General features: G+C 39.0%; 2 protein-coding genes across 4 annotated transcripts; one reads left to right on the top strand and one right to left on the bottom strand.

The window, feature by feature from the left end:
- Positions 1–298: 298 nt before the first annotated feature.
- On the bottom strand, positions 299–903 carry SMIM27 (small integral membrane protein 27). Its single transcript, XM_069474330.1, has 2 exons — positions 783–903; positions 299–432 (listed from the first exon to the last, which is right to left on the bottom strand). The coding sequence occupies exons 1-2, from the start codon at positions 825–827 to the stop codon at positions 310–312; spliced, it is 168 nt and encodes a 55-aa protein (XP_069330431.1). The 5' UTR covers positions 828–903; the 3' UTR covers positions 299–309.
- On the top strand, positions 678–11,468 carry TOPORS (TOP1 binding arginine/serine rich protein, E3 ubiquitin ligase). Of its 3 annotated transcripts, XM_069474327.1 has the most exons (4): positions 694–828; positions 1,792–1,899; positions 2,306–2,500; positions 7,676–10,865. In XM_069474327.1, exons 2-4 carry the CDS (start codon positions 1,888–1,890, stop codon positions 10,592–10,594), a joined length of 3,126 nt encoding a protein of 1,041 aa, XP_069330428.1. In that variant the 5' UTR covers positions 694–828; positions 1,792–1,887; the 3' UTR covers positions 10,595–10,865. The 3 variants fall into 3 exon arrangements, with proteins under 3 accessions (XP_069330429.1, XP_069330430.1, XP_069330428.1); XM_069474328.1 differs by lacking the exon at positions 1,792–1,899 and having other exon boundaries at positions 678–828; positions 7,676–11,468; XM_069474329.1 differs by lacking the exons at positions 1,792–1,899; positions 2,306–2,500 and having other exon boundaries at positions 678–828; positions 7,676–11,468.
- The last annotated feature ends 327 nt before the right edge of the window (positions 11,469–11,795 follow it).

Below are 11,795 nucleotides of genomic sequence, written 5' to 3'. Positions count from 1 at the left end.
CTTTTGTTTTAAAGGCTTTCTGAGGCATTTTTAAAGAAGTAACTTGGAAACTTGATTGAAAAGCTTGCCATTCCATCCATGATCTGATACTCAAAAGCTGTTAGATCTAAGTTGCTTTTAGTTTTGTCGTATGTGAGTGTAAAAGATTAAAATCTGTAAGTATTTGAAAACCTTTCATTTTACTGCTTATTATAAAAGACTGCAGAAATAAATCTGGGAACTTTGTATTATGAATTTTATTTATAAATTACGTATTTGTTAGATAAGCATGAGAAAATGAACTGTATTTAAAGAAAATTTAATCCATGGTTACAAATTTTCATTCATTCCGAAGATTTTGTTTGGGTATTCTTTCCTTAGCAGTCGTCTTGCAGCGACTGTTGATGCATAGATGACGTAACCCCAAGAGAGTAAGACGATCGAGAGCAGCAACTGAAAAAAAAAAAAAAACACAAAACGCTAAAAAGGAAGTAAAAGCAAAAAAATTACTGTAATGCGCCTGGTACTTCCGCTCGTCCCTGTCAGGTTACCGCGTACCATTGTTAAACTGGGATTTATAGTGACAATTCGAATAAATGAGGTTCCAGAGGCGGATACACCCAGCAGCCCTTACGTAAGAAGCGGAAGATCGTATCCTCCAGGAAGAGGCGGAGTCGAGGTGGAAGGGTGAAATGCTTAATTCAGGAATGGATTTTAGTGTCTCTGGGCGCTGAAGAAACAGGGCCTTTCCGCCTGCGGGACCAGGCAGTCGACACCGGAGCCCCGCTAAACCTGGGACCTACCACTGAATAAATCCAGTCCAGGGTGCGGCGACTCACTGGCTTCATGGTAAGGAGGAGGCGGCAGCGGTCCAGAGAAACGGGAGGGAGCTGCGGGCCCTAGAGTAACCTCCCAGGCGGTGGCTACCGGGCGGCCGTAGCCATTTTTCAGCCGGACGCGCAAGCCCGCCCACTCGCTTCTGGGAGTATGTCTCAGCGGTGTGGCCGTCCTCTTCCGCCCGGAGTTGGGGGCAGGGTCACGTGTTTGGGGGCCTAGCCCGCCTTTGAGGGAGAGGATGAAGTAAAGGAGAAAATACGTTAAAAATTGTTTTTTTTTCTTTTGCCGCCTAGAGAGAAAGGCGTGCCTGCTCCACTGACTTTCTTTCTAGTTGCAGTGCAATATTAATGCAGGATTATGTGTGTGTGTGCATTTAAAAGTTTGAAATATATAACAGCTTGAAAAATAATCCACGTTTTAAATCTTATACCGGCGTCTAACGGTTGAGGAATTATCGTTAGCTAGATAACATAGCTAGACGTTTGTATGTTCATCTTTGGCATAAACAGGAATACCGCCATTTTTTATAACAGTGACAGATGATTGTGGGAATTCTTGTTAATTAAGTCATTCTTCAAGAAATCTATAGTTTTTGAGAACCCAATAGCTTGTTGGTGTAAATGATGCTTTGAAGAAGAAATACGTGGCACAGGTTACCCGCCATAATGTACCAATCGATGCTGTGCTTAGAGCGGCAGCAAGTGTGAAATAGTGAGCCCAAAGTATGGCAGTTGGTACGGGAGCGCACCAAGTTCAGTTCTAGAATGTTTGGTGCGCTCACATTTGAGGCCTGAGTGGTAGAGTCTGGCAACGGGCGGTTTTAGGCTGACGTTCTTTCTCTATACATTTCATGTTTTATTTGAGGGTTTTAATCTTTATTTCGGGGAGAAGGAAGGGGAAAAACAGAAAAACCATATATGTGTGGGTAAGTCCAGACCCAAATATGTTCTATTAGATCATCCTCTTTCTCCCCAGAATGGAGTGGATCTCTCTCTCTCTCTGAAGACTTTGTAGGATTCTGCTTGGGCTCTGGTTTTGGATCCCTTTCGAATCCCTCTGTTGCTTCCAGCCATGCAACCGAAGGTGAGACTCCGTGTAACAGATACGTTGTCTATACACTAGAGATAATTTTAGTAACTTTTAGAGTTTGGTGAGGTTTAAATGAGCTAATTACTGTGTTTTCCGGGTAACTTAGGAGCGAACATTAAGCTAGTGTCTATGTAACCCCCGGCGATTAATAAAACGGTGATGGTAGTGATTTCTGCCCTGAGGGTCACGTTACCCTCATTCCGGGTAAGGAGTGGTGGGGGAAGGGACTGGTCTCTGCCGGAGCGCGCTGGGCCCCGCCCCCAGTGGTGGCGCCTGTTTATGGCGCATGCGTTACGAAGTTGGGTGTTGTGTTTTGACGCACCGGGAGGTGGGGGGTGGGGTGGATTTCGCTCTGCCACGCCCCCGAGCTGCCATTGGTGATGCGCGCTTTACGTCACAGGGGTCGAAGCAGCCGCTGGGGTCTTCGCTGTCTCGCGAGGAGGGTGAAGCACCCCCGCCTACTCCCGCTTCTGAGGGTAGGCGGAGAAGTCGCCGGGTACGCCTTCGCGGATCCTGCCGCCACCGTCCCGGCTTTTTGGGCCGTCAGGAGCTTGCTGCGAGCGCTCCAGCAGGGCCTGCGCCGGCGTCTCCTGAGGTGAGTGAGATCCGGAACAATGGGGCACTGGGGTCGGAAGGGCAGAGCGGGCCGGCCCTCCCGCCTGGATCGAGGCCCGGGGGCGATGGGGCTGCGGTCTCGGCCTGAGGGGTGGTCCCGACCTCGGCCGGCTGGGCCCTGTCCCTGTCCCGGCGGATGTCTCCTGAGGCACACCTGTGGATTTGTGCCGGTGGGCGGGTGAGGGTTTCATTTCCAAGAAGCGCGCCGGAGGGGCGCGAGCCTAGCTGTGTACCGGACAGAGCTTGGTCTCTGGGAAAAACAAACAAAAAACCTCTGGGTCTGAATCGCGGCGTCGCCAGTGACAGGGTATGTGACCTTGGCTAGGTCTCCTAAGCCCCTGAACCTTTCTGTAAAATGGGAGTAACAGTATTTTAGTTTGTTGTGGTTATGTAATGCACATGGTGCTTATCTTTGATTCTGGCCGGTGGCAGTTCTCAACCAAAGGAAGCAGCGACTATCAGCCTGATTGCTGAAGTTGTCTGGGCTGTGTCACACACTGTGGCTTGGCTGCCTGTGACTTTTTCATCCATCCAATTAACGCAGCTTTCCACATGGGCTACTGATTTGAAGACCGGAAGGGGGCAGTGCTGAGCTGAGGCATATAGTAATTTAAAATGAAAATGAAATAGATTTTTTGATATTGAATTTTCAAGATTTAAGATGAATTAAGAAACAGCTATCCCAAATTTATGCCAATAATGGTGAGGTGGTTTTATTTTTTTTAGTCCGTGAAATTCATAGTTATATAGCCAGCCGAAAATAATCATCTTTTTCTGGAACGAGTGGCTTCAAAGGCGAATGGTTCCCAAGCAATTCTTTTATTGCTGGAATTGGAATTAAATTTGATAGGATATCAAAGTTATCCTATAACTTTTGTATCCTCTCTTGGAATTGTTGATTAAACTTCAGAAAGGTACAGTGATTTCTTCAAGATGACAAGAGGTAGGGCCTAGATTAATACTTGGTGGTGTCTTTCTAGTTCATACACTTGTGACTTTTTAGCCACTTTGCTTAGATATATTAAGTATAATAACTAGGTATGATAATTATTTAGTAGTTATACACTATTCTTTGGGCCTTTATAAATCAGTTAGGGGTAATGAACTACCAAAATTAACTTTATTTTCACTATAATGTAAGAGAACAGTGTTGTTCTTACAGTGCATCAAGGACAGTGCTGAGGATTTACATGGAATATATCCCTTTACACAACCACCTTACCCCATTTTAGAATTAAGAAAAATTTGAGATTCTGAGAAAAAACTTCCTCCAGGTCGCACAACTAGTAAGTGATGTGCATTAGACCTTGGCTGTGCATTAGGATTAGCAACACTTCCCTAAATGTAATCAGATGATTAAATTTTATGTGCGGTGAATGCCATAGAAGATGACTTTCATAGGAAGCCTGACTTCATAAAAAATATAATTTCATAGAGCAGTCCTGCTTTGTTTATATCATTGTGCAGTTTTTCAAATGTCCAATCTGTGACCTTTTGATTCCAGCCTCATCTTTATCTCCCCCATCAATTTTTCCTAGATATGTGTGCTTCTTGATTGTCTGAAATTCCCTCAAATTGTGACTTGAAGGATTCTTATCCTTAAAACCAGCAGATTTGAAAATTTGGGAAAGGGAAGGTTGGACTTAATCAGTTTATTCTAAAGATATGATAAACTTTTAAGATTTGGGAGGCAGTTTAGAAAGTAGGATCAGAAGAACAGATTAATCATCTCCTCTATGGGAGAATTAATTTATAGTCCTAATTCCTGGGGTGCTAGGGTAGAGAAACCTTTACATAGACTTCTTCTGGAACCTGAAGCACTGTGTTTACCATCAGGTCCACTTTTGCTACCTAAATCCAGAACCTCTCTTGCAAATCTGCCAGTCTGTCTTTTATCCATCCCAGTTTTTATGTCTTGATTTGTATTTTTAAATAGCTTTGTTAAGATACAATTTACATTCTATTCATAAAGTTCATCTGTTTAAAATATATAATTCAATGGTTTTTGGTATATTTACAGAGTTGTGCAACCGTCACCATAATGTAATTGTAAAACATTTTCATCATCCCAGAAAGAAACCTCACTACTGCCCCTAGCAACCACCACTCTACTTTCAATCCCCATAGATTTGCCTTTTCTGGATATTTCACATAAATGGTATCACACAATATGTGGTCTTTTGTGACTGATTTTTTTCCATTTAGCATAATAAAAAGGTTCATCCATGTTGTAGCATGGATCAGTACTATGGATAAACCATATTTTATTAACCCATTCATCAGTTGATGGATGTTTTAATTTCTACTTTTGAGCTATTTTGACTAATGTTGCATGTGAATATTTATATACAAGTTTTCGTGTAGATATATTTACATTTCTTTTGGGTAGATACCTAGGTGTGGAATTGCTAGGTCATATGTTTTGTTTTTTTTTGTTTTTTTTTTTTTTTTGAGTCAGAGTCTTGCTCTGTTGCCCGGGCTAGAGTGAGTGCCGTGGCATCAGCCTAGCTCACAGCAACCTCAAACTCCTGGGCTTAAGCGATCCTACTGCCTCAGCCTCCCGAGTAGCTGGGACTACAGGCATGCGCCACCATGCCCGGCTAATTTTTTCTATATATGTTTTTAGTTGTCCATATAATTTCTTTCTATTTTTAGTAGAGACGGGGTCTCGCTCTTGCTCAGGCTGGTCTCGAACTCCTGACCTCGAGTGATCCACCCGCCTCGGCCTCCCAGAGTTGCTAGGATTACAGGCGTGAGCCACCACGCCCGGCCTAGGTCATATGTTATTTTACTTCATTTGTATTTTGACACACAATTTTAGTATTTAGTGATGATTTTGAAGAGGTATTCCTTTATTTGGTGATATCCATGTGTTGCCATTGTTTGATGAATACTATTCTTTGTAGCTAAAGATTCCTGTATAGAAATATGAGAACTCTATGTACTGCTTATGGAGGATGTTTCCCATCATTCTTTAGCCTGATGCTGTCAAAGTGATTAACAGGCTTATAAAACTAGACAAGGAAGAACTAAGGTTTCATATTTTAAAAAATAATACTTCATTGAAATTTTATTTTTTTGAACTTCATACTGCCTAATAATTTCCTTTAATAATTTATTCTGGGTTATTTTTATATGAACTGGAAATGCTCATATAAACACAAATTCTACATTCCAAAGAAACGAAGATAAGAAATATTAACTTGGAATTCAGTCTTTTTTCCAAGTCTAATAATTTTTTTCATTATATAGAGAGGAAAACTAAAGTCTAGAGTTAATATGGATTTCTGTGGTTTCCAGAGCTGGTTTTAGGTGAAACCTGTTCTTTAGTACAGGTCTCCTGATAACCCTTTCAGTTCCCTCCCTACTCTTCCCTGCATCATTTTAACACATGCACACTAGTGTGTCTCTGATCCTAAAGGTTTTTATTTTTATGTTTTTGTTTTTCCCCTGAGTGAGTGGATAAAAAAAAAAAACCTTAGAAGGGGAAATCTGAGAGATTTATACAGTACTAAGTTTCAGAGTTTAAGTATCTTAACAAAAAAGCAGTATTATGTATTTATAATTCTATTTTTCTAAACCTGTTAAATATTTTTGGACAGTGGTGATTTTTGCAATTCAAGTCCAGAAAATAGAAGACTAGAAATATTTGGACCCCTGAAGAAACATTTGTTCAGCATTAATTGATTCTCTATTAAGTTATAGTTCTGAGAAAGCCAACATGCCCTAATAAACAAGTTTAATTTGAAACCTATCATGGTATACTTGTATTTCGCAATCATAGAGGTTTTTTTGGTGGATTTTGTTTATTGGTTTTACTTACAGTTTAAGGCCAATGAGTCTATTTAGAAAATTACAATTCTATTATTTGACTAACTTGACATCAGTTGACTAGTGGTGGAACTTCTATGATAGAGGTGGAGAAAGATAACTAATAGGTCCAGGGGAACATAAGGAAGAGACTAATATTTAATGTATACAAAGCAATTAGTATAGAATGCAGCTGAAGAGGGGTTTTATAAGACTAGGCCAAAATACAATGCATACCAGATTTCAGCTGTGGCAAATTCATTTTGTAAGTTGTGAGCCAGTGTAAACTGATGAAGAAAACAGAACTACTCTTTAACATCCTAGTTGATTCTTGAGGGAAAAGATAATAGGGAAGGGGACCAAAAACAGGATTTCAAGATACTTTGTGGCTTGAATGTTGGATTAAATAAAAAAGTTAAGGAAGGCTTCTTAGGAATGCTGAAGGGAATCGGTGATTAACTGGATATACTAGTGTAGTAATAATAATAGTAATGATAATGTGGTATAGCAGCTAAAATTTACTGAACAGTTACTATGAGCCAGGTACTGTCCTTGAGTGCTTTTACATTTATTATTTAATTTTCACTAAAAGATCCTTTTTTTAGAGAAAATCTTTCACTGTATAATTGGTTTAAACAGGTGAACTTTCTGAGATGTAAATTATATCTCACTGAAGCTCTTTTAGAAAAGTACATATACAATATTATCACATAAATCAGTGGTTTATATTGTTAGGGGCATGTGTGTTTGAAAGGTATAAAACTACACATAGAAACAACAACTGAGGACTATGGTGTTTTTGATTTTTAGAGAGTTATCTTCCCCTTCTATAGTAGGGGAAGTCTGGAATAACTATAAGAAAATTTTAGTTGTTAAATTTGAATGGTAGATACATGGGTACTTTGTTTTCTTTATACTTTTTTGTATATGTCACATATTTCTCAATTAAGTTAAATTTAAGTTAAGAAGACTAGTAGAATGTTATGTAATACTTGAGCACTTACCATATACCAGGCACTTTTTCTAAGGGCTTTTACATCTTCATAAACCCTGTAAGGCAGGTTCAATTATCATTAACCTACAGATCAAATTATAGCACAGAGATAGTACTGGTCCACAGCTACAGTAGTAGAACTACAGTTTAATCACAGGAAGTCTGACTTTAGAGCTTGTGGTTTAAGTACTACATTAGTATGCTACACTGCCCCTTTATATTACAAAAGTAACGAACTGCTCAAGTATTTTCACCAAAGTATGTTTCTAGGTCTTTATTTGCATTTTTGTTCAGATGATTTAGTCATTCCTCTTTTATCAGGTTACTAATGTATTTCTTTCCCTTTTACAGATAATGGCATCAGCCACTAAGGAATTTAAAATGGACAACTTTTCACCTAAAGCTGGCACTAGCAAATTACAACAGACGGTACCAGCTGATGCATCTCCTGATTCTAAGTGTCCTATATGCTTGGATAGATTTGATAATGTGTCTTACTTAGATCGCTGCTTACATAAATTCTGTTTTCGCTGTGTACAGGAGTGGTCAAAAAACAAAGCTGAATGTCCACTATGTAAACAGCCCTTTGATTCTATTTTCCATTCTGTGAGGGCAGAAGATGACTTCAAGGAGTATGTCCTAAGGCCTTCCTATAATGGTTCTTTTGCCACCCCTGATCTTCCACGATTTCGCTACCGTACAACTATGACAAGGGAACGAAATGCTTCTGTTTATTCACCTAGTAGTACCATGAATAGAAGAACCACAACTCCACCAGATAGCGGAGTTCTATTTGAAGGGTTAGGCATTTCAACAAGATCTAGAGATGTTGAAATTCCTCAGTTTATGAGACAGATTGCAGTAAGGAGGCCAACTACTGCAGATGAAAGATCTTTGCGGAAAATTCAAGAACAAGATATTATTAATTTTAGACGAACTCTATATCGTGCTGGTGCTCGAGTTAGAAATATTGAAGATGGTGGCCGCTATAGGGATATTTCAGCTGAATTCTTCCGTAGAAATCCAGCTTGTCTTCACAGATTAGTCCCCTGGTTAAAACGTGAACTTACAGTTCTTTTTGGAGCTCATGGATCTTTAGTGAATATCGTTCAGCACATCATCATGAGTAATGTTACTCGCTATGATTTGGAGAGCCAGGCATTTGTATCTGATTTAAGACCATTTTTACTTAATCGAACTGAACATTTTATACATGAGTTTATCAGTTTTGCTCGATCTCCTTTTAACATGGCAGCCTTTGACCAACACGCCAATTATGATTGCCCTGCTCCTTCATATGAAGAAGGCAGCCATTCTGATTCTTCAGTCATAACAATATCTCCAGATGAGGCTGAGACCCAAGAGCTGGATATTAATGTAGCCACTGTTAGTCAGGCACCATGGGATGATGAAACACCGGGACCATCTTACTCAAGCTCAGAGCAGGTACACGTTGCTATGTCTTCCCTTTTAAATACTTCTGACAGTTCAGATGAAGAACTGGTCACAGGGGGAACCACGTCTCAGATACAAGGAGTACAAACCAATGAGGACTTAAATAATGACAGTGATTCTTCTTCAGATAATTGTGTAATTGTTGGGTTTGTTAAACCACTAGCTGAGAGGACCCCAGAACTTGTTGAACTGTCCTCTGATTCTGAGGAGTTAGGTACTTATGAGAAAATGGAGACAGTGAAGACACAAGAACAAGACCAGTCTTACAGTTCTGGTGATAGTGATGTTAGTAGATGTTCATCTCCACGCTCTGTCCTTGGAAAAGATGAGCAAATAAATAAAGGTCATTGTGATTCTGGTACAAGAATCAAATCCAAGAAGGAAGAGAAACGATCTACATCATTGTCATCTCCCAGAGACCTGAGCTCATCTTTGAGAGGAGACAGGGTATATTCTCCATACAACTATAGACACAGGAAGAGGGGAAGATCAAGAAGTTCAGATTCACGTTCCCAGAGTAGAAGTAGGTATGATAAGAATCATAGAAAGCATCATGGTAAGAAAAGAATGAAAAGCAAAAGATCCAGAAGCAGGGAAAGTAGACCTAGAGGGAGAAGAGGCAAAAAGAGATCAAGAACCAGAGATAGCAGCTGGTCAAGAAGAAGCCAAACTCTATCTCTAAGTAGTGAGAGCACAAGCAGATCAAGGTCTCGTAGTAGTGATCATGGTAAAAGAAGATCACGGAGCAGAAATAGAGATCATTATTACTTAAGAAATAATTATGGAAGCAGATACAAGTGGGAGTATACTTATTATAGTAGAAACAAGGACAGGGATGGATACGAATCATCCTACAGGAGAAGGACTCTGTCCAGAGCTCATTATTCCAGACAATCTTCAAGTCCAGAATTTAGAATTCAGTCCTTTTCTGAAAGAACAAATGCTAGGAAAAAAACCAATCATAGCGAAAGGAAATATTACTACTATGAAAGGCATAGATCACGGAGCCTGTCTAGTAACAGATCGAGGACTGCATCTACAGGGCCTGAGCGGGTAAGAAATGAAAAACCTGGAGGGAAACGAAAATACAAAACACGGCATTTGGAGGGTACTGATGAAGTGGCTCAACCATCTCATGAATTTGCTTCTAAACTAAAGGATGGTCATTACCAAAAATCTTCCTCAAAGTTCGATGGAAACTACAAAAATGAGAGTGACAGCTTTTCAGACAGCCGATCCTCAGATAGAGAGACAAAACACAAGAGGAGAAAAAGGGCCCGGAGCCTGAGTGTAGAAATAGTTTATGAAGGAAAAGCTACTGATACAACCAAACATCATAAAAAGAAAAAGAAGAAACACAAGAAGAAGCATAAGAAACACCATGGAGACAATACTTCACGTTCTCCAGTTGTAATTACCATCGACAGTGATAGTGATAAGGATTCCGAAGTAAAAGAAGATGCAGAATGTGACAATAACGGGCCTCAAGACCCTCTACAAAATGAGTTTTTGGCTCCTTCCTTAGAACCATTTGAAACTAAAGATGTAGTTACAATAGAAGATGAATTTGGTGTCCTGGACAAAGAGTGTGATGTTACCACACTTACTAACAACTTGAATAATGCCAACAAAACTGTAGATAATATTCCACCCCCAGCAGCTTCAGTTGAACAAACTCTTGATGTAAGAAAAGAGAGCACCTTTGCCTCTGATTTGGAGAACCAGGCCAGTAATGTCTCTATTCAAACTGAGCCATCAAGGCAATTGCCATCTCCACGGACATCATTAATGTCAGTGTCTCTTGGTAGAGACTGATGTCTTAAAACTGCCAAAGCAACTCGTTGAGAATTCTGTTGGTATACAAAGGAAAAAAAGGAACAGTGTCTTCTACTTCAGTCTATTTAAAGATGACTTTTGGTGAAAACTCTTTTCCCCTTTAAGTGATTTTTTTGTGTGTGTGTGTGTTACTTTGTAAAAATCATTATTTGTTCAAAAAGTATGTATGTCCCACCCTCAGAGATATGCACTTTTAAGTGAAGAAAATGATATTGCTAGCAGTTTATTTAAAACTTGGGATCCTTTTTAAATAAAAAAAATATAAATTTTAGAAGTTATTTCATAAAGCCATATGGTATTGACATATTTTTAAGGTAATGAGTATTTTTGAATTTTTTTTTTGAGAGTTATTCTGGAAATGTGTTTTAAGCTAGGAGAATCCCTTTGGACAGTCTTTATTTTTCTCTTAGAAATTTGTATGATTCAAAACCATTTCTTCAGGTTAAATTGAGGCATTTTAATCTGCACAGTTTATCTTGACTTCCGCCAAAAGAAAAATTTACTATTTCCTTTATATACTTGTTTATCTGGACTGCCAGTAAAACAAATGTGTATTCAACAAAAGACAAAATAAAACAGTAACACTTTAAGAATCAGAAATTTTCCTATGCAGCATTGCTTTAAAAAAAAAAAAAAAGATTTTTAGTAGAGCCAGAATCTTGAAAGTAGCTAAGGGTATAATTTTGTTATAAATACTAAATTTCAGATCATCTGCATTTACAGATAATTAACAGTTTTCATGATTATTTTAGTTATTTAATCTGATTTTGAGGAGTATCTTATTTGCTTCTGTCTTAAGCAAAATGCTATCAAGTAGCATTTAGTTTACTAAAAACAAAATACCCTTGCCATACTTCATTTACATTGGTAGATCTTTTATACTAAGTGAGGCTGTGTTTGTTTCATTTTGTTTTAGAGATGATAAAATTACATCTAGGCTGATGTAGAATTGCTAGTGAACAGCAGAGTTTGAGTTAAATCTAAATTCAGCCTTCAGTTTGCCTTGCTACCACATTCATTCATTCAGTGGCAGGTTCTGCACTAGGTTTTAGTGATAGAGCAAAGCAGATATGCTCTCTGTTGTCATGGGGCTTACAGACTACTTAAAACAGATAATATCTGTATAAATATAGTATTACAAATAAGTTCTCTGAAGAGAAACTATAATTCCCTTATAAGA

Source organism: Eulemur rufifrons, chromosome 7 (assembly GCF_041146395.1).
Source record: "Eulemur rufifrons isolate Redbay chromosome 7, OSU_ERuf_1, whole genome shotgun sequence".
NCBI classification, from domain to species: domain Eukaryota; kingdom Metazoa; phylum Chordata; class Mammalia; order Primates; family Lemuridae; genus Eulemur; species Eulemur rufifrons.
The sequence above is the reverse complement of the archived record's forward strand: the minus strand, read 5'-3'. Positions and strand labels throughout refer to the sequence as shown.

Bases quoted from the DNA above. Each gene is read 5' to 3' on its own strand.
- SMIM27 (XM_069474330.1), bottom strand. From the start codon at position 827: ATGAAGCCAGTGAGTCGCCGCACCCTGGACTGGATTTATTCAGTG. The intron at 433-782 runs GTAGGTCCCAGG...TTTTTTTTTCAG, and splicing joins TGGACTGGATTTATTCAGTG to TTGCTGCTCTCGATCGTCTT.
- TOPORS (XM_069474327.1), top strand. The intron at 2,501-7,675 runs GTGAGTGAGATC...TCCCTTTTACAG, and splicing joins CTGCGCCGGCGTCTCCTGAG to ATAATGGCATCAGCCACTAA.